At 46.8% G+C, this 27,816-nt stretch overlaps 1 protein-coding gene across 1 annotated transcript; it reads left to right on the top strand.

The window, feature by feature from the left end:
• Positions 1 to 654: 654 nt before the first annotated feature.
• LOC146348376 (chemokine-like protein TAFA-5) lies at positions 655 to 27,816 on the top strand. Its single transcript, XM_084848308.1, has 4 exons — positions 655 to 1,371; positions 13,681 to 13,833; positions 15,597 to 15,724; positions 26,031 to 27,816. Exons 1-4 carry the CDS (start codon positions 1,275 to 1,277, stop codon positions 26,037 to 26,039), a joined length of 387 nt encoding a protein of 128 aa, XP_084704434.1. The 5' UTR covers positions 655 to 1,274; the 3' UTR covers positions 26,040 to 27,816.

Below are 27,816 nucleotides of genomic sequence, written 5' to 3'. Positions count from 1 at the left end.
CGACGCAGAGAACGGGCAGCCCTCTCCCGCTGCGGAGGGCCAGGAAATCCCGGGCGGGCGGGCTGGGGAGGGAGACTGCGCTGCTCGTGAAAAGGGCTGCGTGCGTGCGTGCACGAGGGAGAGGGCGAGCGCCAGCTTCGGATCTCGCTCCTTCCAGGTTATATATTTACGTGTAGATATTTTGACGCGCACCCCCCCCCCCCGCATTGGCTCCTGATCCACAGGCTCGGAGATTCCCCCGCCCCCGGACGGATCTCGCTGCCGCGTTGTGGTCGGGAGCCGGTCGGACCCCGGGCAAGCGGCTGCCACAGGTAGCCAAAGTCCCTCGCCGCGCCTCGGCGGGCGTAAACGCGCGCGCGCGCGAGTGAGAGGCGGCGCACGCGCCCCCAGGCGCCCGGGGGTTCCATAGGGCACGCGTGACCCCCGAAGGGTGCGGGAGCGGGTGGCTGAGGCGCCCCGCCCCCCTTCCCGCCGCATCCTCCCCCCCGCGGCCCCCCCAGCCTTTGCACAGCCCAGGATGAATCCTCCTCCTTGCGCCCTGAGGAGGCCCGGTGACCGGGCAGCGGCGCCAGCGAGGAGCCGGCCAGTGGGGTGGGCTCTGGGAGGACGGATCATCGCGGCGAGAATTTTGCCTGGCAAACTGCACCGAAGCGCGAGGAGGAAGAGTCAGCGCCGCAGCCGCACCTCCGCCTGCTGAACCGCCGAGGAGCCGGAAGGCCGCGAGTAAGTGAAGCGCCGAATCGCGCACGAACGGGACTTCTGCCGGCGCCGAAAGGAAGGGGCGAGTCCCCCTGGCCGCGATCCCAGGGAATCCTTTCAGGCGATTAACGGGTGCAGCTCGGGTTGTTGGAGAGCACCCTCTTCCCCTTTCCTCCTTCCAGGGCGAGCGGTGGAGTTTGGGATAGCAGCAGCCTGTCAGGAGGAAGACCCCCGCCGCCGCCGCCGCCCGGATCCTGTGAGAGAGAAGGCTAATGGTAACCCTGGACCGCGCGGGGTGAGACTAGAGAGGCGCCAAATTGGGGCCTCGGTGAAGTTGCATTGGGAACTGCACCTCCCCACCCCCCAAAAGGCCTAATGCTGCTGTGTACAGCTTTGCTCTGCTGTCCAGGGAATGCAGCTGTGCCCCAGTCACAGCTGGAACCCCTCCGTGCCAGGCAAACGCCCCCCTGGTAGTTGGATTTAGAGAAAGTCTGGACTTTTTGGCGGGGGCGGTGGGGGCTTCCAACCATTTTTGGCCCCAGCTGGTGGCCCATCTGGGGAAACCGTCTATAAGGATGCTGGCCGGATGGAGAGAGCTGTCTACAGGGATAAGCGCTATACTTTGTTGCCTCCTCTTCTTCTGGCTCCTGTACTCTCACCCACCCAAGGAAGGTAAGCTCGTACCTGATTCGTGCACTGCCTTGTCCTTCTGCTTTGTGGTCTCGCAGAAAACGGGCCTCTTCCCCCATGTCATCTCCAAGTGAGCCAACACGTTTGAATTGACCCTATGCTGAGGCCATGATCTAGAGAAGTTCTCTCTCTCTCCTCTCCCTCAGTCTCAGATCCTGGGGTCACAGGTTGCATACAAGAGGAAAGGAATGCGTAAAGCACACCTAAATCAACCCCTACACCTGGGCATTTTGCCATAATCAGCCCTCCTACGACGACGTTTAGGCCAGAAAGGGAGGGCACAACCAGATGGCCACACAGGGGTATAGATTCAGGGGCTCTTTCTCTCTTTTTGCCCCTTGGGGTCTGAGGCTATCCTACTCAGATTGTATAAAAGCATCTATAATAAGGGCATCTTTAGAATCCCCCAGGCAAAATGTCAGGAATACTTTAAAAGATATTACGTATCTTGACAAAGGTGACAGAAATATAGAGGCACAGAAAACAAAAGCAATCAAATGCAAGCTAGCTGAAATACTAACACTTTGGCATAGCAGCATCAGGGCTATCTATGGCACACAGCTTGGGTAACCTTTTGCAGAAGACTTAGAAGTCCCCTAACCATGCTGCTGCCTGCTGCCCCTGCCGCCACCACTACGAAGTTAAACAGAGTCAAGACTAGGCTGGGCAAAGATGGCTTCTGCCCAAGTCCAAGAAAACAACATGGATACATTTGGTCAGCGACATTCCGGTCCAGTCAAAGTTTGTTTTTGTTCCTTTTTAATTAAAAATGAGCCAGTTTCTCCTTTTATAAAATACAGCAAAGGCAAGAGTTGGGGGGGGGGGTTGAGACTGGTGACATCACTTTCAACCAATCCCAGACCTTCTTTCTGTGGCTCCTCTGGGTCATTTTCAGGATGTAAATTTCAAAGGAATAAAACACCATTTCATTCCCTACAGGTTTTTCACACAGGTGGCAGGATTTGCCGGAGGGGAAGATGGGACATTTTAAAGCTCTAATCCAATGCAGAGTGATGGGAATACACAGTGAGGCTTCCAAGGAAACATTCATAGGCTCAGGCTCCATGTGACACAACAGCCCTCCTGGCAGGAGGTTTAGGTTACAAGTGATGTTATGTCATAAATAAATAAATCTGAGAAGGCTTCTGAACTTGATGGTCCACTGAACAGAGTTGGAGGATGATTATACTAGCCAAGAAGAACCACCTCCCCTCAACAATCAAACACAAAAGAACAAAAATGGGAAACTCAGAAAAGGAGTGAACTCAAGGAACACAGAAGGACAGCCAATGGCCATGCTGACTTGGGATGGTGTCATAGTCCAGCACATTCAAAAGAAGTGGAGTTGGGGAAGGTGCCTGGGAGAAAGTTCTGTTGAATTCAGTAGGGCTTACTTCTGAAGAGGCAGGTTTAGGGTTGCCCTATGAGTTTTCACTCTCCCTGCACCAAACTCTTTTTCCTTGCTATCTTGTTTGAAGTGGCCAGTTCTTGGCTGCTGTATTGCTCATGGCCTACCAGGCAAGGACATTTCTATAATTCTGTAGGAACATACAAGTAGAATCACTCCACAGACTCTTTCTAATGGGTTGAGTGATTTTGCAGAGCAGAACCGCTCAATGGAGCCTTCCCCCAAGCTGGCAACCTCCAGATGTTTTGGAGTACAACTCACATCATCCCCAGCTATTGGCCATGCTGGCTGGATATGATGGGAGTTGTAGTCTGCCACATCTGGAAAGCGCCAAGTTGGGGAAGGCAGCCTCTATGCTTACAAGGAGAATTTTACTGGAAAGATCCCCACAAAGAAGGAAAGATTAACCTTCTCATGGGGCTCACCAATGGCTGAGTGTGGCCCATGTCTGTGGATTGCTTGTTACTCTGAGCAGCACTGGTGTGTGGCTGAAGAGTGGTGTGGCCATATTTATTGCATGAGAGCTTGGGGACTGATTGAGTCTGGGATCAGCAGTTCCATTGGAGATAGCCTTACCCATTGGGCCAGGCCTTCTTGCAATGGGAGTTAGGCATGCATGGTGGGAAAGCACCTCTGTCTCCTAGTGAAGAGGGGTTCCCACCATTGGTTTTGACATAAGGAGTTGCCCGTTTTCAAGACTCCATTTCTCTTTCTGGCTTCCCCTCTTGCATTTCTACAAGATAATGTACTTTATTGTGCTTAGCATGCACTAAATTGCAATGCTTTTGCCAGAGAGAGAGTGGAACTTCTCTATGCAGTTAAAAACAAAGGCCTAGGCATAAATGACCCCAGGACACCTGCTGTGGGTTAAGATGCCGATCTCACCTCAGTCGATATTTGATGGTAGAGCTGAAACATGGAACAGGATTAAGTAACAGGTGATGGGAAATGCCTCTGCCTGAGTCCCTGGGGAGCCCAATCTGGTGCCCCCCAGGTGTTTTGGACTTCAGCTTCCATCAGCCCCAGCCAGCATGGCCAATGGTCAAAACACAGGGAGTTGTAATCTAAAACTCCTGCAGGGAAAGGCTGGAACAGACAATACTTCGTAGGCAGACCATGGTTTCACCTGGTATGAGGCAGCTTCCTATGCTTCTGAATAAGGCCAGGTTTTATTCCTGCCACTAACTTGGGTTTGTGAGCCTGAGTGAGTTACTTTATTTTATGTATGTATGTATTATTACATTTATATCCAGACCAGTGGAGTCTGGTGCCTCCGATGTCAGTGGGATGGTGAATCCACTCTGGGTTTCAGTCAGAACTCTAAAGGAGCTCTCCAAGGTGCAGTTCTGACTGAAACTCAGAGTGGTTTACTGCCCCACTGGCATTGGAGCCACCAGAGTCCACTGATCCAGCATTTGCTCCAAGGAGTTCAAGATCGTGCACATTGTTTCCTCCCCCACACGACCCTGTGAGGTAGGTTGGGCTGAGAGATAGTGACTGGCCCAAGATCACCCAGGAAGCTTAATGTCCAAGTGGGGATTTGAATCTGGAACTCCCCAGTCCTAGCCTGACACTGTAATCACTACCCCACACTTGGCCATATTGGGTCCCTCTCTTTACAGCCTGAAGATCGTAACTCTCAAGCTTGCCATTTGTGGGTTTTAATTTAGTTCATCCATTCTGTTCCAAACGCCCTTAAGTGGAAGGTGCCAGCGTAGTAGAAAATGGAAGGCCAAAAGCACTGTGATAACTCTAGGTCCACTTGAAAGACCTAGAGCCCACTAAAGTAGCTCTTTTGATCCCCAAAAGGATTGTTTTCTTTCCCAAAGGAAGAGCAACCTCCTTCCATGTAGGCCTGTGGGGCTGGGTTGTAAAAAGGTAAGCTAGTAACATTGATTTTCAGCTCTCAAGAGAATATCTCACCTCTTTGACTTCCCAACCCAATTGATGAGGTATTAATTAACAGAAGTGTAAAGGCCTTTATGAAATTCACTATGAGGCTCAAAGCAACTATTTTGGGAGATGTGGCCATGTGCCCTGGTCACATGATTGTCCGACCTCACAATGGGGTAAAAATGAAGGGACACCTCTAGGTTAAGAAGACCCCACACCGCTGGCACCACCATGACTATGTGGGGTCTCTGGTTTTACCCTGGTTCAATTACACTGGGCTCAGGGCCCCACTTTCAGATGCTGGCTTCCTGGAGGAGTCTGAGTTTTGGGGGACAGCAAACATCTCTACTCCAGAGGAATCCGGCGTCTGTTCATCTGTCTGTATTCTGTTTTCATAGTAACCAAGAAAATCGTGTCTACTAAGGTAGCAAGAACAAGCCCTGTTAAGTAACTGATTTGTCACCCTGGATTTCCCTCTACTTCCTTTCTCCCAGCTCACACTGCGTAACAGCCCTGCAAGCCCAGAAACTGCAGAAGAAATCCTGTGCTGATGTTCACTCACCCAGAAACATAAAGAGCACTGTCAGCATAAACACTCCACTGAGAGCTCCCAAGACAGGGCCTCTTGCAAACCAGGATGTGAGGGGCACTTTGCAGATCCATGTGGATCCATAAATAATGTCACAATTAGCAACTGTAGCTAAACATTTATGCAATAATTCAAATGATGCAGCTGTAGCCAGGCAGGCAGGCGCAATGAGTTCGACGCTGGCCTCTGGCATGCAAAAGACAAGAGACTGCCAGATTTGCAGCCAGAGCCCCAGGTGTGTTGTAGGTCACAAGGCCACTTGCATGTTGCCCAGCGTCCTTCACTGGGCAGTTTGCAAAACAGGTGAAAGGGGGATTGCTCACAGTTCATTGCTCTGCTTTTGTGGCAAGGAAACCCCATTGCCTTTTTTAAAAGTATATCCTGGGTATAGACAGTCTCTTGAGTAACACAGGTCTCTTTGTCAGAGGGCATTACACAGTGCAGTGAAAAGATAGAATGCCGTGGCATCTTAATGATTAACTAGTTTGATGTTTAGTCTTTAAGGTCTCATTAATTAAGCTGGTTTAGCCATTAAAAAGCCACCAGACCTTCTGCCTCGTTCCAGGAGGCTATTACTGCAACTCTTCTACAGGAATTCTGTTCATCTCCAAAATGTGACTACTGAGCAAACAACTTTTGTGTCCAATTAAAACTAGCACCTGATCCTTTTTGTGCCTCCCTTCTCTGTGATCAACATGGCAATGACTGTCCATTTCCATACAATATACTCTAGTCTTGAATAATATATGCTGTGCTGGAATTTTGAAGATGCTTACAATCTGAAGCACCTCCATTTCAAAAGAACTCTGCTCTTGCAGAGTTGGAGCTTGAAATTTGTCATGTGTGCTGTGTAAAAGGTTAGCTGTGTTTCAGCAACAGTCAGTAGTAACATGCACCTCGACTTCAGATTCATTCACTATCTAGTGGGATTTGAAATTTACAAAGCAGTGTATTCACAGCAGAACATTCCAGAGTAGGATTGTCATACATGTCAAACTATAGAGGGGTTTCATGTTAATTCAATATGGTAATGTGTGACCTAAAGCTTCTACTGAAAGCCTTGTTCTTTGAGAGAACCCCAAAACAATGCTGCCATGTGCTGCTGGAGCTTCTATTTGATCATCCATGAGGGGTGATTCCAATAAAGTCAGTGAGATAAGTGTAAACCCAAAGCTAAATTTGCCTTTTTTTGGCTTATTCCGTTTTCCCAAGAGTGATAATAAATATGTCATGCCTGCCTCTGAGGAGGTGCATGAGGACTGGTTAGTCTATATCAGCTTTCCCCAACTGGGTGTCCTCCAGATGTTTTGGACTTCAACATCCTTCAGCCCTAGCCAGCATGGCCAATGGTCAGGAATGATGGGAGATGCCGTCCATAATATCTGGAGGACATCAGGTTGGGGAGGGCTGGTCCGTATTAATGCCAAACTCTGCAAATGTAAAAAGATACACAAGTGCTAACTGTTGATTATACTAGTAGGTAGAGAAAGTCAAGAGGTAGAGAGAGATTACATTTAATAAAACACACACAAGAAAAAGCTAGCACAAAGCAGGAAAATAATAAAGCTAGAGAAAGAGTATTCCCCAAATTTGTCCCTTCCTTGTCTTTATAAAGTAGGCCGATGCAGATTGCAGATACAGGACTGAGGCTGAGAGACAGTGATCAACCATGGTGGCTTGTCGTCTTGTGCAAACCTGGGGCAATTTCTGAAGGATGGCTTATTTTTCATGAACAAGCCACTCTGAGTACCCATGCCTTGTTTTAGGATTGTTAATACCCACAGTGGCTTGTTGTATTTCTGAGCCTGGCAGGGTGACTTCATCAGGGGTTGCTGGGAATGACTACAGAACCGCCCAGCCAGAGTGGCGAAAGTTGAGGTAGGGACTGAGGAAAAAATGAGTTCTGCAGCAAAGGCACCTGGGATACATGCCAGAGCCAAGGGGAGGACTGAGGGGGAATGAGGGGGGGAACAAGCCATGGCAAGCCCGATGGTCTGTTGGGTTAGCAAGTGAACAACCAACCCATGGTGGCTTATTCACAGGGTGGTTTAGCATGATGTGAGGACCCTCCCCGTGGCTTGCCCAGGAACCACTTAGGCTGCAGTCCTAAACTCACTTACCTGGGAATGAGCCCTATTTAACTCAATGCAATGTAGTTTGAGTAGACATGCAGAGGATTGCACTGTTAGTGAGTGTGTGGCCAATATGTGATTTGAACCAGGGACTTGCTGGTTCTTCACTCCTAACCAAAACAATACTAAATTATCTTTGGAATTGTCCAAGGTGTGCTCACATGAAGCATCTTATGAGCAAATGTCAGGTTTGTGGGATCTGCTTTCTTTTTTTACTAGAACCCTGAGATGTCCACCAGCCAGAGCCAGGTACAAAATACTGGGGAGGTGGAGCTGCTTGCAAAATGATGGCTCAGGGACAGAGACAATTACCTACTCCACCCTATTTGCTACCCACCAGGATGACTTCTATATACAAGTCTATAACTGAGATTCTACAGATACTAACAGCCTAATTTAGGCGCGCGGGGGCTTTTATGTTGTTGCTGTTGTTAAATGACTGGAAGTCAGAAACCCTTGCCAATCTACTACAATTCATTCAGCAGTCTGTTAGTAGATCCTGATCTACTGCCCATCTCTAGGTGGGTTCATGTGCAGTGTGGTTGATGGTTGGTGCATCAGGGCGCCTCCTGCCTTTGAACAGAGGGTTGCACTCAAAAATTTTCAGACTTCAGCAAGTCAGTTTATCTAAAAACAAAGAATAATGTAGAATGAAATGCAATAGATGAGTCCTGGTACATAAATATTTTTAGTATTTACTTTTTGTGTTGGTACTTAGATTCTGGGGTAAAGAAGAAAAAACACTTCTTCATCTAAAGCACATTTGTTCAGCAATTAGTGCACCCAGAAAATTAGGAAACTGGGTGTTGAAGAGCAGCCATTTTTATTCCAGGAAGAATTAGCCTGGAATAAATTGTACTGTTTGTTTCTACTGTTGCAATCACTGGCATAGATTATAATTGCATTTCTACACTTTAGGGCATATTTCTGAGATCACAGAACATGGCAGCTATCCCTTAATGTGCTTTAATCACCTCTTTGCTCAGACAGTTAAAGGAGCTGAAGAGTTTCCCTCTTTACTTTCAATCAATATTTCTCAGAGTGGTGTCTTAGTTTTTCATTTTGATTTGTTCCCCCATCCCTTACTGGTTTCTGCACTGTTCTTGTGCATGTTTGTAATACACAGTGGGGACCAATGCGCTGCTTGAAAGGGCAAGGTGCCACAGCTACCCGTAGGTAGATTCATTTTCATGGAGCAGGCCAGGGTGCCTAACCACAAGTAAATTTACTTTCAGAAAGATGGTCTTGCTTGCCGCTTCAAGATCCACCCTTGAGTGGAGCAGTGTTCTTTGCGGTGCCTGCACAGACACTGTGGGGAACATTGTTGGCAAGTTACTAACTCTATAATGAGGTACAACATCCAATACTAGAGCACTTCCAAATGGAAGCAACTCTGATGCAAGACCAGTGATGGTAGTATCAAATCCCTAAATTAGTTTGTACCTCTTCCATGTAGTATATTTTCTCTCAGCTCCCTGAAGTGCTGTTTATTAGGGACACCATTTTGGACATGGTGCAGATTATACTGGCGGTTTCTGGGGTGTCCAGGACATATCCTAAGAAAACAGTAAGAAGAGAAAAACCTTAAGGCCCCAAGAACATGGGAAGGGCAGGATTGTTGAATTATATCAGCCTTCCCCAAACTAATGCCCTCCAGATGTTTTGGACTTCATTTCCCATCAGCCCCAGCCAGCATGGCCAATGGTCTGGAATGCTGGAAATTGTAGTCCAAAACATCTGGAGGGCACCAGGTTGGGGAAGGCTGAATTATATTGTGGGGGTCTCACAACTTTGATCCATAAATGATGCCATTACAGCATTCCCATAGAAAGCAGCCACCCACATACACACAGCCTCCCTCATTCTTGCCCATCCCATCTGCTGCTTCTGAACTCAGCAGTACATGTAGACGCTTGCTACTCATGCCGCTGGATCCCTTCTTTGCAGACTACTTATTACCTAAATGTGTGTCTGACTGGCTCTAGGTATGGAAACAGGAAGATATGGAGAAAGCCTTCTACAAACTTCACCACCTTCAAATTGTCCCCAGTTAGTATATCACCCTCAAATTAGATTAATAACCTATTGCAGGACCATTCAGCACTGAAATTGCTTCATAGTTTACATGCAGTTGTGTTTGCTGTGGCTGCACCAGTGTTTCCTGTAGTCAACTTGTCAAGTATGGCAGCCAGGAGAGCAACTCTAAACACTCTGGGGCGTGTGCCACAGGGCCCTGGTTCACTGCAAGACCTGCCCCATGTCCACAACATGCATACATGCAGTGTCTCTGCAACAAACAGAACTGCTATGTGAAATGGCCCCCTCAGCAGGGCCAGCCTTACCCACAGGAACAGTGAGGCAGTTGCCTCGGGCAGCGGATGCCAGGGGTGGGGAGTGGCAGGAAGGTGTTGGAGGACAGAGCTATGAATGCCACAGAGCCTGCCCTGAGCTCCCTAAGCTAGTCTGCTCTCCCATCTCCAGTGCTGAAGTGAGATTCAGCTGTCAGTCTGGTCGGCTTCTGTATGTGGAATGGAGGAGAGGGGTATCTTATCCTTTGCCTCAGGCAGCAAAATGTCTTTGGCCAGCCCTGCCCCTCAGCAATGCTGAGATACTGAAGCATCCCCACATGACTAAATTGGGGCTCTTTGATATGCTGATGCTGAGGGATGTCTGAGAAATCCTCAGCGGATTCAAATGAGTTCTGATTTCTATGAATCTGACCTGGAGATTCCCCAGCGAACCAGCTTTTTCTGAGTCACACAGAGTCCGCAGACTTGCCGACCAGTTTTTCACTTTGGGAGGGAGGGGGGATTTGCGCTAATTCACATTAGCACAAGTGCACATTAGCGCTAATGGGAATTAGCCCAGGTAGAATTAAATTCTGGTTTAAAAAATCCAATTCCGTCAACGAGCAGACGACGGAACAAAAGACAGTCCGTGAAACACAGATGGAATGGATTTAACAAAATCTGTACATCCCTACTGATACTACAGAGTATGGAGTTATTGGCACACGAGTTCTATAAAACCAGGTTATAATGAGAATATTCCCTTGTGGCATCAGTAGCACTGAACCATCATACAGGATCAGGGCCCCTAGTCATCATAAGCAGGAAAAGTTATAAAAGAGCATGCAGCAAGGTAAATCATGCCCAGCGCGTGCAGTTCTAATAGAAATGTCTTAGCCTCTCACATCTACTTATTCAGATAACAAATAACTCTCTCCTGGAGAAAGAGGGAGAGAGCTGGAGATTGAATGTATATATTACAGTCCAAATAAATATGAAAAGGCCGCTGCATGTGCCTGTATAAATCCCAGTGATCTCGTATGTTTTCATCACACAAATGCCATTGAAGAAGATGTGAGGAAATGAGAAACTGTTGTTATCCATCTAATAGGGGAAGCAGGGAAATGGATATAACTTATTTAAAGGGACAGAATTATTATTATTTTAAAGGGGGGAAATACATATTTCCCATATTTTATACACTACAACAAGACAGCCAGACCCAGCAAAGAATTAAAGGGAATTCAGACATAGAGTAGTAAATGAAGTAATAATCAGGGGTAGATTAGCAATGTGGAGAATGTGGATGGGGAGACATTTTTCTCCCTCTCATAATACTAGAACCTGGGGCCATCCCATGAAGCTGATTGGTGGGTGATTCAGGACAGATAAAATAAAGTTCTTCTTCACCCAGCACATAGTTAAACTATGGAATTTGCTACCACAGAATGTACTGATGGCCACCAATTTGGATGGCTTTAAAAGGGGGTTGGGCAAATTCCTGGAGGAGAAAGCTATTAATGGCTACTAGACCCAATGGCTATATGCTATATATATGAGTTGCTGGGGAACATGGGCAGAAGGGTTGCCCTCATGTCCTGCTCATGGGTTTCCCATGGGCAGCTGGTTGGCCACTGTGTGAAAAGAATGTTGGACTAGATAGACCCTTGGTCTCATCCAGCAGTGCTCTTCTTATGTTCTTAACCAGGGTGGGTGACCCCTGCCCAGCAGGGGATACTCCAGTCCTCTGTAAGAGCACCCAGTGTTTTTTTTCTGGATAACAGCTGATAGCAGGACAAGTAGCAAGGAAGCAGACAGAAGCTGAAGGAATCCATGTAGATTCTTTTACTATCTACCTGGCAGGCCCAAGTAGATAGGTAGAACAGACAAAGTAAGATTCAGAGAAGCAATGTCCTGCAACCTTGTTGCACAAGCAGTGAATCTTTTCAAGGCTTTTAGTGTGCAACCATTCTGCCTCATTCACAGGATGGGGCGGGGGGGGGGGGGACCAGCCAATGCCTTATTTGTAGCCCTCCATCTTTTCCCACTGCTTCCTCTCTCTTTTCTCTTACCACAGAAAATCCATTAAAGAAGGCAGGCTGAAATAGCTGCATGATACCCTTTGATGGGTAGTGCTACGAGACCTCCATCTGGAAGCACCCTGTGTAAAGCAGCCATATTTAAGTCCGCTTAAGGCACAATCCTATACAGAATAAAGTCCTGCAAGTCTCAGCATTCCCAAGCGAGCTACATGGTGGCTGGGGAATGCTAGGAGTTGTAGGAGTTGTTTCTGTCTTCACATGCATAGGATTGCACCCTTATTGTGGCTGCTGGTGGCTCTTCAAGTAAAACACCCAAATGAAAGGCAGCAGACCCTAGTTTGAGGAGCCAGGTGCCTTACAACATTTATAAAAGAGTCCAGTCTTTACCCTGGATAGATTCTGTCTCTTAGATGTCTTGGATCAGCATTTCGTCAATAGGACTGTTGGTTTGTTGTTTCATGCTTATTGTGTATTGGGAGTGAGCAACATGTGAGCTGCATGCAGACTCCCTGGCCTTTCTTGCACCACCACCCCCAACCTCGGCCTCCAGATTTGCCATGGCAATGACTAAAAAGTGGCGATTTTTAAAAAAAAAACCACAAGAAGTGTAGAGAGGGTACCCCTTGTTTGGAAGCAGAATTGCACTCCCAGAAGCCTCCCAGGAGTGTGATTTTGCTGCCACTGAATTTCAGTGGCAAATTTGGTGGTGCAGTAGTGGGAGGTAGGGGTGCAGCCCCCAGTGGGCTCTGCGGTGTGATGCAGCCCCCTACCCCCGGATGTTGCCCATCTGTGTTGTCTATGGTGTAATAATTTTAAACTAGTAGTTCCTCAGCATTCCATTCCAGTGTAGTGCCCATTCCTGGCAGTAGAGAAGAAAGGGATTCAGCCTTTTCTGGATCTAGTGACATACCACAAAGCTTAATTGTGTGAATGACAATTGGGTCAGCTGGCTTTGGGTATCACCCCAGTTAGCTATTTTATTACAGTGGGCCAAGTTCTTCTATCAGCATTAGGGTAGCCAACTAGCCAAATTGCACAGGCCCAGCTTAATTTTTATCCTCTTGCCTGGTTTCCAAGAGCCTTTCTACACAAGGCTTTTATTGTGCCCTCATGATTCCTCACTCACAGTAGTTTGCGGGTTCTTTTCATGATGTCACCATCCTCCAGGTCCTCTCCCGTGCTTTGCAACTATGATTTGTGGGTTTTTCCCAAGGAGGAAAGTCTGGTATTATTTAGAAGTGGTGGAATGAGAGTCTTGTGTAATTGCGCAATTCTGCTATACCACAGCACCATCTAGCTGTTGTATAGTGAAACATATAGAAAGTCAGAGAAAGAACCCTCCCCCCTGGAAAACATGTAAAGGAGCTGATCTTAATCCCACAAAGAATCTGGAAGCAGGTGCTTTGGTACAGGTGCGGAATAAAAGCCTCATGCAGAAATGCCCCAAAGTTGGAGGATGCAAAGCCCGCCCATTTTTTTTTTTCAAATCCAGTAGAATGTTTTTTGTTGTTAGCGCAAAAATTATCATAGGGTACATATGCACATTGAGCTACTCCGTGGGGCATGGTTGCATTTGCAGTGTAGTGCCCATGCATTCACTATGCCACTATGTGAGGATCTTCCATTTAATGAGATGTGCATGGTTGAACCCTGTTCTATTTTTCAGGATGCATTTGGTGGGTTTGTATGCACCTGTGTTGGTCTCCCAGCCACTGGATCAGAGAGCAGGCCTCTCCCACTCATTGGAGTAGGCTGCCTGCCATGTTGTCCTGGGGCATCTTTCTCAGTTGGCGCACTGCCTCTGGGACTGCCACCACCTTTGGCTGCAGTTTTAACCTCAGAGGCCTGCCTTCTAGTTTCCCGCTCTGGTGAACAGGCAGAATACTTGTCCTGTTCTGCTGGGATTGAGTCTGTCTTGTATCCCAATGTCTTACTGCAGGAAAGGAACTGGAAGTGGGGACCTGTGAAATCACAGCACTGGACAGAGACATGAGCCATCCCAAGAGGATGATTGCCAGGCAGACGGCGCGGTGTGCCTGTAGGAGGGGCCAAGTCGCTGGAACAACTAAAGCAAAGCCTGCATGTGTAGATGGTAAGAGAGCAAGGTTGCCTTCTCTCTCCATAGATTGCTCCAAAGATCTATGCATCAGGCCCAACAAGGAACAGGGATATCATGAAATGTGCAGAGAAATGCTGAGGTTTCCTGATACTCCTACTGATGCACATCACAGCCCCTGTGGTGACAGAGATCACTGATTTTCCCACTCTAAAGCCACATGTCACTACCAGCGGAGCTAAAGCAGGGGTGCTCACATCTTCCAAGTCAGACCAAAAAACCAGCTGAGTTTCTCCAATGATAGCTAAGATCAGTGCAAGGCAAATAGCTCATCTAGCAGCTCTTATTCTTGCCCACAGCCTAGGAAAAAACAGATCAAAGAGCTGGGCCCCGTGAAGAAAGGGTTCCGGGGAAGCCCGAGAACTTGCAAAAAACAGGCCTCTTGACCAGCACACAAGGTGTGAGGCACACATCCACTGCACTCATTCAGAGGAACTGGCACCCTGCCCTTGGGCCCAGTCAAGACATACGAAAGTTTCATTGTGACCTGAATACTAGCTGCGAAACATCTTGCAGCAAAGAGAAGCACCAGGGAGCAAATTCCTGCTCCTCGCGTGCCTTGGTCAGAGCGGTCAGAATCACTTTGCCACCACTGACAGAAGTCTGGTAGAAAGCACTGTCAATACCTGTCACCAGTCCTAGCCGAAGAAAAACCCCGCTGGGGCCCCATGCTGACCTGGTCCTGAGCTGCTTGGAAAGGATATCGCTCCACAGGAGAAGAATGACTATTCGAATCTAGGAAGCTGGTTTGCTCAGTCACATTTGGGGAGTCTCTGGATTAAGAAGGAAGGAAGGAAGGAAGGAAGGAAGGAAGGAAGGAAGGAAGGAAGGAAGGAAGCGAATGCAAAATGCACTGAATGCTCTCTTAGACCTCCAGGCCCTGCAGGAAGCTTCCCGGAGGCTCCAGTGTGTGGGCACATGTTATCTTGTGTTGCTATGTGCTGTGTGGTGCTTGTGCAATGGGGACATGCTACCTATGTTGCTATGCGGGGTGGGGGATGTGTCTGCTGCCTGTGGGTGGATGTTTGATATGTGTGGTGAGTATGAGGCTATTCTGAGCCCGCAGGTGGCTGCTATCTCATATTCAGAGGTGTTATAACTACAACATAGAGCAGAATAGGTTTGAGGCACACTCTTTTCTGCTCTTACTTCCACTCCTTTTTTCTTTCCTGCTTCCTTTGCATCTCAGGTACTCTCATCCTTCCTTTTGAAAGGGCCTTTCTCAAAGACAAAGGAAACGTATTTACAGGGCAATCCAGTGCATGTTTACTCAGAAGAAGTAAATCCCACTCTGCTCAGTGGGATTTACTCTTGCGTAACTATGCATACAACTACAGCCTTCTTCTTGTACTCAAGGTAGCCCTGTATCATGGTTTCCCATTCCTGTGACATGGAGGGGGAGTGCCTCATTTGTGAGGGCGATAGCCTGACCACACTTTTATTGCTCTGTAAAATGAACACCTGAAAAAAACCAATGTCAGCCTTCCCGAACATGCCCCCCATGTGCTGGACTACAACTCCCATCCTCCCCAGCCAGCATGGCTAGGGGTGATGGAAGTTGTAGTCCAATGCATCTGGAGGGCACCTGTCTGGGGAAGGCTACCTTATGTCTTGTTTTTTTTTTAATCAATTGTTCTTGTTATATGTGCATCTAATTTTTGTCTCCCTCCCTCTTTTGGTTTGGCCTCTCTCCCTCCATGCCTCCCTTCCTCCTTGACATCCATGGCTACGTCTGGCAGCCCAGATCATTGTCAACAAACAGTGGTGTGGGATGGAGCCCTGTGATGATGGGGAGCTGTGCACATTGTTAATAAATCGTTCAGGCTGGAGCTGCACTAGGCAACTGGGACGAATAAAAACTGTCACGGTAAGTAAACTACCCCGTCTTCTTTGTGCCAGCCAAGTTGAGGTGGAAGGGGGCCAAATCACAACTTGCTCCTTGGGAACAAATGTGCTGAGCTGAGGGGAGGAGGAAAGTTGCAGATTGTAATGGGGGGGGGGCTGTGGGGAGAGAGCAGATTGTGTGCCTTGTAAGGTAAATAAGGACATTTTTTCTGGGGTCATCACAACTCTACAACAGCTACAGTAACAAGTGTTTTGCCTACAGCAGTTTAATATGCATCATACAAAAGACAAGGACTTTCCTCACATGTGTAAATACATGCTATAATTTAGCACCAAAGGGTGCAATCCATTGCACATTAAAACAGAAAAGCATCCTACAACTCCCAGCATTCCCCAGCCAACCATGCTGCCTAGGGAATGCTGGGAGTTGAAGGACTTTTTTCTGTCTAAACATGAATAGGATGGAGCTCTAAATGTATTGTAAATGCAGAATTCTCAGATTTCTGAGGATCCTGGGCCTCAGCATTGGAAAGGCTTTGCAGACGTGGCAAATGGCTGCTGAGCTCAGAAACATAGAAAGGGGCTGCTGGATGTGGGAAGCAATGACTGGGGAGAGAACACACCTGTCTTGTACAGCTCCTGGCCCCTCTTCCCACACCTGTTGGATGATATTGGAATGAACCATGTTTGGGGTTAGTGTTTGGAATTGAGGGGAGGGAGCATGGAATAACTGCTGGGGGATGGTAGGAATTTTGTTGGTTGGCAGCTGGAAGAGGAAGAGAGTGAAGGAGGACGGAATTGGTTTGGGAGTTTACTACTTCCAGTCCCATCTGTCCCAGACTTCAGTTTCTGTAGAAGTTGTTTTCCTTCTCCCTCAGATAAACACTCTGTTGTTAACCCTGGGGGAATATCAGCCAACACCTCCTCTAACACCTACACTCTGCTGTTAGTATGAGGAAAACCATGACAATGTGAGATGCTGCTTAAGCCAGACCATGTTCATCAAGGCCCCGTGTTGTTCCTCAGTCTCTGAATGTATGGAGCGGCCTTAAATTCAGTCAGGCCCTTGGTTCGTGTAGCCCAGTATTGTCTGCTCCAACTTTCCCCAACCTGGGTGCCCTCCAGATGTGTCAGACTGCAACTCCCATCATTCCCTGGGAGTCCAACACGGCAGTACATCAGGAAAGACTGGTCTACTTTGACCAGGAGCAGCTGTCCAGGCCTCAGGCAGAGGTCTTTCTTAGGACTAATATTTCAACAGGACTTACTCACAGGTACATGTGCATAGCAGGACTGGGCAAAGAGAGATCAGGATCCCGGTAGATCACTGAGTGATTTGCAGTAAATCAGTAAGGGTTTCCAATTCCCAATTGTCTCACAATAGCAAAAGCTAAGAAGCTTCTCCCCAACTCCACCCAAAATTAGTTTGCTGAAAAAGTGGGAAATCCAGGAGTAGATTTTTGTATGAAAGTGCTTGCCAGCTTAGCTCTGATACTGATCACAAATTCCTGGGCTGACCATGTGCTTAGATGTACATGATCCCTAATTCTTGGTGTATGTCCAACTGCCCAAGCCACCGACTGGGTTCGCACAATTCGCTAACCCACACTCAGTGGCTGAATGTGGGTTGTTTGTTGAACCATGGGTTGTTGGTTGAACCATGGGTTAGCGTGTTGTCTGAACCCAGGCCTTTTTCCATAGGGTGGCTTGTTAACCATGCAGTGTGACTTGTTAACCACCCTGAAAAATCCAACAACAAATCATGGGATCTCAAGGTGGCTTATTCAAGAAAAGTAAGCCACACTGCATGGTTAACAAGCCACCCTGAGGAAAATGTCCTGGGTTCTGACAACTCATTAACCCATGGTTCAACCAACAACCTACACTCAACTACTGAGTGTGGGTTAATGTGTTGTGTGAAGCCAGTCACTGAGTATGAATAGCCCCATTTTGCACTGGGCTGTTGCACACTCTTGTGTGAACAGCCCCATTTATCACTGGCTCCAACTGAGTCTCAGGCTTCTAGCAAAAATTGAAGTCCGAAGTTTGTGCATCCCTGATGTATAGGATTGCAGCCTTAGGTTCCATAGCTCAACACCAAAGCATAAATTAATGCTAGTGGATAATACTGGTGAACTCTCACTCCAGTTAGGCTCTGGCCTCTCCCCGCCACTCCAGGTCTGATGTTTTAATTCACACAGTGTGTGCGTGTGCGTGCATGAGTGCTTGTGTTGAGAACAATGCACACAAAGGTAGGGTTGGAGGGTAATGTGTCTGAAAAAGATCAGACTGCATCCAGCGCACTTGTGGGTCACTTCATGCACCATCACAGTTGCAGGAGGAGGGGGGATTACTGGGAAGTAAAGGAGGCTTGAGGCTATGCTGAGCTTTGGCTGAAATTGCGGTGCAGTTATTTCTTCCAGTTTATTCTGCAAGAGCAGGGAGGCATTGCCTGCCACTGTTGCCTGGGGGGAATCAGCCTCACTAATAGAGTTTGCACACAGGCCACACACAAGGGCTTTGCCAGCTATTAATAAAACTCGCTTGCTGGGACCCACATCAGGCAATTTGTTTTGTGGAGTTCACTGCAGGTGCATCGGGGACTGTGCTCTCTAAGGCCCTCATAAAATGACAGCTGTCCAGACAGGTAGAGATGGATTTGGATGGGCCTTAAACAAACCTCCCTGGCACAGAGCGGGAATAATAAGACCTGCAAAAAGAGCTTGCAGGTCCTGCTCTCAGAAGCCGTCTTTGCAACACAAGATGACAATAGCATGGCTAATGGTGCTATTGTCTGGCTGGGGAATGCTGGGAGATGTAGGGCTTTTTTCTGTCTACACATGCATAGGATTTCAGCCCAAGCGTTCTGGATTACTGCCTTGGCTCTGCACTGGGCCACACTGGGTGGACTGTGACTGTTGTCCTCAGTGCAAGCAGTGATGGCAGCATCTGGGGCAGGGACCCGTGCCTTCTTTATCCCGAAGGAAAATGCCAGCTACTCTCCCTCTGTTCAGTTTGGCAACTTTTAAGCTATAGACAATCCATATTTTATTGACTGGTTACATTTCTATACTGCCTAGTAGCCGAAGTTTGGTTCACAAAACAAAACTTTAAACAGTAAAATACAATAACACTGTAAAACATAATATAAAAACCTGAAGTTTAAAACAGAACAAATCTAGCAGCAATGTAAAAACGCAGTAATGCAGTTTTTAAAACTGGAAGATTGAAAAGCCTGGGAAAATAAAAAGGTCTTTGCCAGTTGTTGTTCTTCTGCCATCCCTTCGAGGAGCACAGGGTGGTTTATAAGGGTGTCTCCCCTCCCCCATCTTACCTGCGCAGCGACCTTCTGAGGTAGGTTACGCTGAAAGAGAGTAACTGGCCCGAGTTGCTCATAAAATCTGACAACCTCTGTAGTAGATTGGGGCAAGGCAGTTACTGACCATTTTGAGTGCGCTGCATAGATATTAATATAAAGGTTTGGCAAGCTTGCTTTTTAAAAAACAAACACACAAACACACCTAATTGTTGCAGGGGAGGGCAAGGAGGAAGGCAGCAGAGGAGGAGGGGGGAGAAAGAGAGAGAGAAGGGGACAAGGAGAGTGAAAGAGTAGTAGAGAGAGAGAGACCTAAAAGGGGTGGGGAAGAGAGATGGAAGTGGAAAGAGAGAAAACGAAGCCAAGGAATGGATGGATGGATGGGGTAAATGGATCTGTGTGCATGAGAGAGAGACACAGACAGTGTGGAGTGGCTCAGGCCCTGCCCACCCCTGGCGTGCGAGCCCTGACAGATTTCCCTTGAGGGAATGCAGCCCTCTGGGAAAGAAAGGTACCCCACCTCTGAGATAAACCTTCTCATGCGTCTTACTCAAGTTCACCCCTTTTTTCAAGCATGCTGCTTCAATATTTGACATGTCATAGGACGTCGCTCCTATTTTGTCTAGCTGGAGGCACTATTGGGAATTAGACCTGAATGGGGAAAAATTACATGGATATGCTTAGGGTTACCTCCCTTCAGCAAATACTCCAAAAACTGGGGACCTGGAGAGGTGGTCATGCTGTGGGTTTAGCCACAGAGTGTATGGATAATCTTGTCTCTGCACAACTACATTCATCATGGTGGTGTAAACTTTTAAGTAGCTACCATGTGGGCTCTCACAGGACATCTGAATCCACCCTGTCAGTGTGATATAGGAGGGAGTCCTGCTTCCGATTCATCTTCTTCCCCCTTTTGAGTAGTTTTTGGGAAGAGGGGCCATAGTGTCAGAATAGCATAGTGGTGCTTTTTCAGACACTGTGTAATGGTCAGAGCTGGAGTTTTGTTCTCTTCCATTCAGCACTCGGATCTGAGGATTCACTTTGGCCTGTTAAGAAATGGCGATGTCTCCAGTTCTGGATCTCAAGTGGCCTCTGACATTCGGGGCCTTACAGCTCGGACCTGTTTGCTTCCTGCTCCCATGGCCTCCTCAGTGCTGTTTTTATCACAAGCTTTCTTGGCTGTGATCCAGCTGAGGTGGGAAGGGACGGAGGGTACAGGAGCTTACCAGAGACAAAAAGAAGGAGGAGGAGGAAATGCCAGTTAATTTCTTATTCAAGAGGCATCGAAGCTGAACAGCTTCTGTAGCAACACCCCCCCCCCCCCAAGTGATCGCTCTGATCCAGGAGCAGCTGCCAGGCTACTCGGTGTGTGAGGCCCAGGAGTCTGTGCTGCAGTCAGCTCAGCAAGTGAATAACAATGAATGGGAAGCTGGAGGTTGCTGGCTGGAGCTTCAGAAGTGCACTGGGATATATTTTATGAATGCCAGAGGCTCAGAGATTTAGAGGAGACTGAATGATGCTCCCCAAAGTAGAGCGCAGATAGCCACTGTCAGGCCAAGCCGGTTTGCCTCCCATATTTGCAGTGCTTCGGGCATCTCTAGGGCTGCCAAGACCAGCTTCCAAGACAGGCTCCTGTGCCTGTAATAGCGGAATGAAGAAAGTTCCACCTGGTGCAGATTCTTCCCCTGTTGTTGAATTTTGCACCTGCTGAAATGCTTCCTTCTGTGCAACTCTTAGGGCAGAACTGGACATCATGCCTGACACAGGGCTGCCACTGAAAACAGCAGCCCTGTCTCAAGTTCTCCCTAAAGTTTAGACCACCCAGCTTGTAATATCATCATCTTCTGCTGGCCATTTTATATTCCTTTCATGATAATCCTTCAGCTTCCTGAGTTTATGTTTTCATTGAGCTATCCATCATAACTCCAAGATCTCTTTGCTGGTTAGTCTGTTCATTCCTACCATCTGCCTCCTGCTCATTAACCAGTTATTAATCCATAAAAGGATTGCTTATCTTATCCCATGATTGCTAAGTTTACTCAAGAGCTTTGGGCTGTGGGCAGCAGCCAGGGGACTTTGTCAAAAGCTTTTTGGAAATCCTATTATATAGTGCTTTCAGGACCACCCTCTGTGCGTATTGATACTTTCACAGCACTCAAGAAGACTGGAAAGGCACAACTTCCCTTTGCAGTGCCCATGCTGATCGTCCCTTACCAAGGCTTGTTCTTCTGTGTAATAATTCCAGCTTTATTGATACTTTGTGTCAAAATACCGAGGACAGACATTAGGATGACAGGCCTGTAATTTCCCAGCTCCATCCCCTACTGGGATGTTTCTTTAAAAGAAGTGTTATATTGCTTACCTTCTAATCTTCCAGTAAGTAGGCCACGTCTGGTTATAAGTTGCAGGTTTTTTAAAGATGAACTCCCAGAACACCTCCATATGATAACGCCCCTTATTATCTTCAGGAACCTTCTCAAAAGTCATCTTTTCCAGGAAGCCTTTGGAATAACCAGTAACCTACAGTAACTAAGCCAAAGTATGTTTAATTGAAATAATCACATAATTTCCCTGTTTCTATTTTTATATTGTAAAAAGCAATTGCACAAGCCCTTTCACCAGCTGTTGGACAAGGCGTTGTACAAGCTGTTACAAAAGCTGCCACACAAGCCTTTGCACTGGGTGTTTCTCAAGCCATTCAACAAGCCATTGCACTAATTGCTGCACAATGCTTAGCACAACTTCAGTAGGCTAGGTTTTGTTTTAACTAGTCCTAGTTATTTCACTAGTGGTTGCACAAGTGGAACAATTTCACCTCTTGTACTTTTTCTCACTAGTGTAATGTTGGATGCAAACCAGAATTTCCATCCACTCACAGTGGTTCTGTGAAAAACTTTATTCTTCTTATGATTTCTGCGTTACTGGACTGAATGCTCTCTTTATCATTTAGAGCAACATCTCTCCCGATATGACCCTCCCTTGCCTTTCTATGTCCAGGGATAGCTGTGTCTCACTGACTCTCTTTATCCCACCAAGTTTCGGAAATGTCCACTATCTCTGTGTTCTCTTTTAGCATCAAGTTTCCCCATCTTCTCCTGGCAACTTCTAGTACTGTCACATAATCACACTGATATAAAACATTCTGTCCTTCTGTGCATTCTGTCCTTCTCAACTGTCCTGTTCATGACCAGTTTCTTCTGCAACTCTTTGGTCTCATCAATGGCTGTCATTTGACATCTGTATGCTCATTGCCAGGAACTAGCCTATCCACACTTTCATCACCTGCAACATGGACACTATCATCCTTAAGGGCAGGGTCACATCCTGAACCAGATGCTCCCCAGCTCCTATCAGCTTTCTCCCAGAAATCAGCTTGAAAGCTGATCTGCAAACTTTTTGATGTGAAAACACCAGCAGTCTGGTTCCATTGCAGTTCAAGTGGAGCCTGTTTCTTTTGCACCAGCCCAGCCAGTCCCAGAAAAGTTCCCCAGTGCCTACCCTAAACCTTTCCTTCTCCATGTCACTGTGTCTTCTATGCATCGAGACTCTTCTGCATGTAATTTTCTGGCTGTTAAGGGAAGATAACTCCACGTTGGGCTTTGGGAACAGGGGATGGGGGAGAGGGGGAGTGGAGAGACTCATCCATATTTATCAAACACAATCGCAGATTTGGCAAATCCTGTCCGATCGCCCCAGCTCTATTTTGCATTATTAAATATTCATACAAGCTGGTTGACAATGTGGAGTTTGCACATTTTTGCTGCTGAATCATTTATGTACAATCAAGGGAGACAGAACCCTGCAAAGAAAGCCTTCCATGATTAACTCTTGCCCACTTGGCTAAGGCCTCTTGCCATAGTTTTGAGGCAGGGGCAGTGCAGCCCTGCAACCCCTGGTATGAGAGCTGTGTAGAGCTTGCACTCCATCACTTTTGTTAGCCTTAATTCTCTAGAAACTAAAATGTGATTGCTTTAAAAACTCACAGTACTGAACCAGGGAATGATGTCAACATTTTCGAGTCATACTGGAAGCATCCCAGAAAGGGGAATTGAGGTTTCTGTTATGTCAGTATATATAGAAGTGATAATTCCTATACTGAAAATGAATCACATTTGCACTGAACTCTGCAAGATTTTTGAATAAGTGGATTTTTTTTCTTTTCTTTTTTTCCTGTGGAAGAATTCATACTAATCTAGTCCTACGGGGAGAGAGCTTGTCCCCTCCCCTTCCAAAGCTCCCAGATTCTTGTTTATGATTCTCCAGCCCAAAGGAAAAGGCTGAGAGTGAGATTAGGGAAGAAAATCTGGAACGAATGTATTTAAAGCTGTTACGAACTGTCACCTGCCAGTATAGAGCATATTGGTGGGATTTAACTGCAAGCTGATTAGGGACAGGTTGGACAGTGAACATGCTGGCACCCCCCCACACCTTCCACCCTCTATGTCAGGGTGGGGGAATGTGTGGCCCTCCAGATGTTGTCAGACTGCAGCTCCCTTCAGCCCTAGCCAGCACAGCCAACGGTGAGGGACGTTGGGAGTTGTTGGTCAACAACATCTGGAAGGCCACCCATTCCCCACCCCTGCTGAATATAAAGAGGCCAGACTCCAGTTGTATATGAGAGGACTGGATTCCTTGAATTTGTGTCAGACAGCTATGCTCACATGCCCTACATCAAAAGAATTGGTGCATCAGTGGTGGACCGGCAAGGGCGGGGGGGGGGGGCAGTTATTCACATAACACAAAGATGCAGTAATGATCAAGCTTTTACTTCCAGTTAGTTGAGTTTTTGGTGCATTTAGGGGTCCTCAACTTTTCTGGTTGGGGGGCACATTTGGAATTTTGGGAGAATGTGGGTGCTTTCACAAAATGGCTGCCATGGGGGAGGACTTGCCCATTCATAAAATGGCTACCACAGTGGGCATGGCTGGTCCTAAAACACTGATTTCCCAGAAGGAAAACTACTGAGGCTAAGAAAAGTAATTTGTCCAAGTACTGAACTAAACAGCAGAAGTAGGGTTTGAACTCCAAATCACAAAACCATTCCTTTGAACCCAAATAAAGGTAGTGCTGAAGGGCAGCATTTCACTTTGCAGCATGCCAGCCTCTCGGTTTAAAATAATAATTTAAAATAATCTTAAGAAATAAAATTAAAATCAGGAGTGGCTGGCAGCCTGGCAGTTATCATTGCTGCCCACGGGTGCCATGTTGGAGACCCCAGCGTTAAGTCATCAAACAGTGCATCAAAATTAAAGGTACATTTGAAATGCAACGTCTTCTCACTGGATCAGTGGCCTGTGGGATTTACATTCAAAGACTTGTGGTTTTTTACTTAAACATTTTTTTTCTGTTAATCATCCTGATTGCCTTTAGCTGCTTACTAAGGTGCAAGACTGTTCGCCTTAGAACACTAAAGCTCCAGGAAACCCACAGATGGACTACACAATTTCCTGAGGGCCAAAACAGACATTGCTTTAAAGACTTGGCCACATAATGAGAAGACAGGATAACCTGGAGAAGATGCTGATGCTAGGGAAAGTGGAAGGCAAAAGGAAGAGGGGCCGACCAAGGGCAAGATGGATGGATGATATTCTGGAGGTGACGGACTCGACCTTGAGGGAGCTGGGAGTGGCGACGGCCGACAGGAAGCTCTTGCGTGGGCTGGTCCATGAAGTCACAAAGAGTCGGAAGTGACTGAACGAATAACAACTACATCTTTCTTTCATTTTCACTCTAGATATGGATCATCCCCCTCCTCCCCGTGCCTGCAATTTCTGTTGCAGAATAGTGATTGATAAAGCAAATAGATCCCTATTTTGGAATGGAAATTGCAGGTGCCCGGGGCCTGATCTTGATCAAGCCCAGAGCGAGGGTTGGGTGGGATAAAGTCCTCCTGCTCTCTGCACTAGGGTCTGGATCCAGATCGGGGGACATGTATCTACTCTAAAGTAAAAATGAAAGAACAACATAGCTGCTAGCTACATCTGTAAAGTTATATCTGTGATAGCCCTGAGTGAGTCTGAAAGGTTGGAAAAACATCTACCTTGAATGGAAGGAGGTGTGAGACAGAATGCAGTACGTGTTTGGAGGCAGTGTGGGAAAGACTGGCATCTATGCCGATTTGTTCAAACTAATGCTCTGAGTTCTGATATCCATGAGCAGAGCACTGCTTGTGGTTTCTAAGGAGACTTCCAGATATTGCAGAGATCAACAGTAGCAGGAAACAAGCAGGAGTGCAGTGAGAGGTACTCCATTCAAGAGTTACTTCCTGTTGCGTGGGTTTAGAGTTACCATCATTATTTTGGGACAACAGTTCCTCCTCTGTGCCTCTCCTATTAGCATGATGATCTGTCCCCTACCAAACAAATGCATGAGCCAAGAGAAACTGGTGCTCTGGGTTCAGAGTGCTGGTCACTAACAAATCTGCTTGTCTGGGAGCACTCTAAAATTTAGCAGGGAATGCCCACTTGGTCAGATTGGGTTGGATCCAGTCTTGGTCATGCTTAGAGATGTCCCACTGAACTCAATGGGACTTAATTTAGGCATGACTTACTTAAGTCTCATTGATTTCACTATGTTTTCTCTAAGTATAACTAAGTCTGGATCCAATCCAGAGTCTTTAGGAGTTAGTGTGATAAAAATACTCTCATTTTGAAAATCATTCTCAAGATCCCAGATTTTGCTATGGATGCTGTTGGTCATGCTCTGTGTTGTGGTCCTTGTCCTACAGATCCACTCAGTAGGGGAATGTTACAAAACAGGAGAAGATGAACAGGTCCTCAGGTGCAAAGTTGAGCGTGCCTCTGGCCTACCTTACCACTGCAGCTAAAGCAGCTCTCAGGAGATGCCTAGCATAAGTCCTCAGCACTGTCAGACCCCTGGCTGAAATTCTGGAGAGCCACTGCCAGTCAGTGCAGACATTACTGACCTTGATGGACTAATGGTCTGACATGGTATAAGCTGGTTTCCTGTGTTCCACTCAATATCATCCCTTCTTTATGGTTTCTTCCCCCAGGTCTCCTGACAGCAGCAGTGCACCTGCCTGTAAGAGCAGCTTCTTGACTTCCTGTGCACTGATGCCGCAGTTCAGAGGTCATCTCGTCATGGGGAGAAAGGGGCAATCAGCTTCTTCAGTATGGGTTCATCCCCATGAATCAGGGCCCATCCTATCTGTATTCCTTCTTGTGCCTGTACGTGGGGCACAAAGGTTACTGGAACAGCATACTGGGGTTGTACGTGCGAGGTTTTCTTTTCTTTTTCTCCCCAAAGCTAATATATCTATTTCTGGCTTATTTTGTGGGTTTTTAATCTGAAATAGAATTTTCTGTAGATTCTCCCAACGGAGGATTTGCCATTTGGTACCCGAGATTTCAACAGGCCTCTTAGCTTTGGGGGATGACTGCCTCCTTGAGACATATGGATGTGACAGACTGAGGCAGTTGCTAAGAGTCTGGGATGTTCTCCAGTTGCTGTGAAGAAAATGTTCTCTTTTTCCTGTGCCTCTTCCTTTCACTCATCCCCCTCCCACCACACCGCCCAATCCAAAGGAGGTGAGAAGATGCTAAGGAAACACTTCATTGCCTCCATTCTGGGCCATCATCTGCTCTGCATACAGAGAGGAAGACTTCACCAAAGGCTTGGCACGTATTCTGTATATGCCACCCTCCAATAAAAGATCCTTGTGATATGGCAGGATGAATAACTTGGACAAAAAAAATGTATTTAATTAGCTTCTTCTCCATTTGTGTTTACAGCTTCTTATTTATATCAATTTTTTCACAGCACCTGCCCAATTTGATGTTGAGAATAATTCTCATTCACCAGTAATCAGGGGCAAGCTCAGAATTTGAGCAGAATTGATTTAATATGATTAGTTACATGCCATCGTTAGTGTATTCTAACCCAAGAAGCTCTTCTTGGGATTGAGTCTTTATGTCTGGCTTTAGCATAAACTCTGATCCAATTTGTCCCTCAGACCAAACCTGTCTGCTTGGACTGCCTTGTCAATTTCTGAAGTGGTTGTTTTTGCAGGGCGAAAATGGTGCGGAGCCTTTGAAATAGATTCATCTTTGATTATTGCACCTTTAACTGGAATGGTTATCCCTTCAAGCTTTGTTATATAGGAATTAAAGCTACATCCAGGAGCAATTTCTCCCACAATTTATTTAGAGCTGTACTGCTAACCTGGAAGTACAAGGGAAGATGCCACAAACAGAAGGTGTAGGTTAAAGTCGAGTCTCGGTGCTAACTGCTAGTTTGGACTGTGCCATCCACACCGATCCTGCTCAGCCCTCGCCTCACCTGCCATTTGGACAAGCAGCAACCAGCATGGGGATTAGTCCAGTTCCTTTTTGGTTTGCAGGTGTCAGGAAGAGTGGAGTCCAAGATGATAAAAGTTATGCTCCACTATCCATTGAAGGAGATTCTGTTGATGGGTTTTTGACTTTGTCCACAATCTGCCCCATTGATTTAAACTCTTCCCCTGACTGGAAATGAAACTTATGTTGCATTGTCTCCAGCACCTGGTAGCATGATTAAAAAACACACACCGAAGCATTAAAAGCCTCCCGAGATTCACTGGTTGTTACTCACTGGTAGTTTGAGAATTAATGCTCTAGAAAACTCAGCCCTTCTCACCTGTAAATATCAAAAGTCTTGGGGTCCGCTCTCATCCCAACATCCTTTTTTTGTCTCATTGTGAGTTGGACTCTCTGTTTCAAGGGCCTTTTCCACTGTAATAAATTTCCGAAATTTGTGATGTCAAAAAAATGTAAGGAAATAAAATTCTAACTTTACTAGTC

The sequence above is a fragment of the Heloderma suspectum genome, chromosome 4 (assembly GCF_057233095.1).
Source record: "Heloderma suspectum isolate Gila_16-S chromosome 4, 16-S_ref, whole genome shotgun sequence".
Taxonomy (NCBI): domain Eukaryota; kingdom Metazoa; phylum Chordata; class Lepidosauria; order Squamata; family Helodermatidae; genus Heloderma; species Heloderma suspectum.
Note: the sequence above shows the minus strand (reverse complement) of the source record. Positions and strands in the feature narration are given on the sequence as shown.

Excerpts from the sequence above, each read along its gene's own strand:
- LOC146348376 (XM_084848308.1), top strand. The coding sequence starts at position 1,275 with ATGCTGGCCGGATGGAGAGAGCTGTCTACAGGGATAAGCGCTATACTT. Across the intron at positions 1,372-13,680 it reads CTCTCACCCACCCAAGGAAG|GAAAGGAACTGGAAGTGGGG; the intron begins GTAAGCTCGTAC and ends GTCTTACTGCAG. Across the intron at positions 13,834-15,596 it reads AAAGCCTGCATGTGTAGATG|CCCAGATCATTGTCAACAAA; the intron begins GTAAGAGAGCAA and ends TACGTCTGGCAG.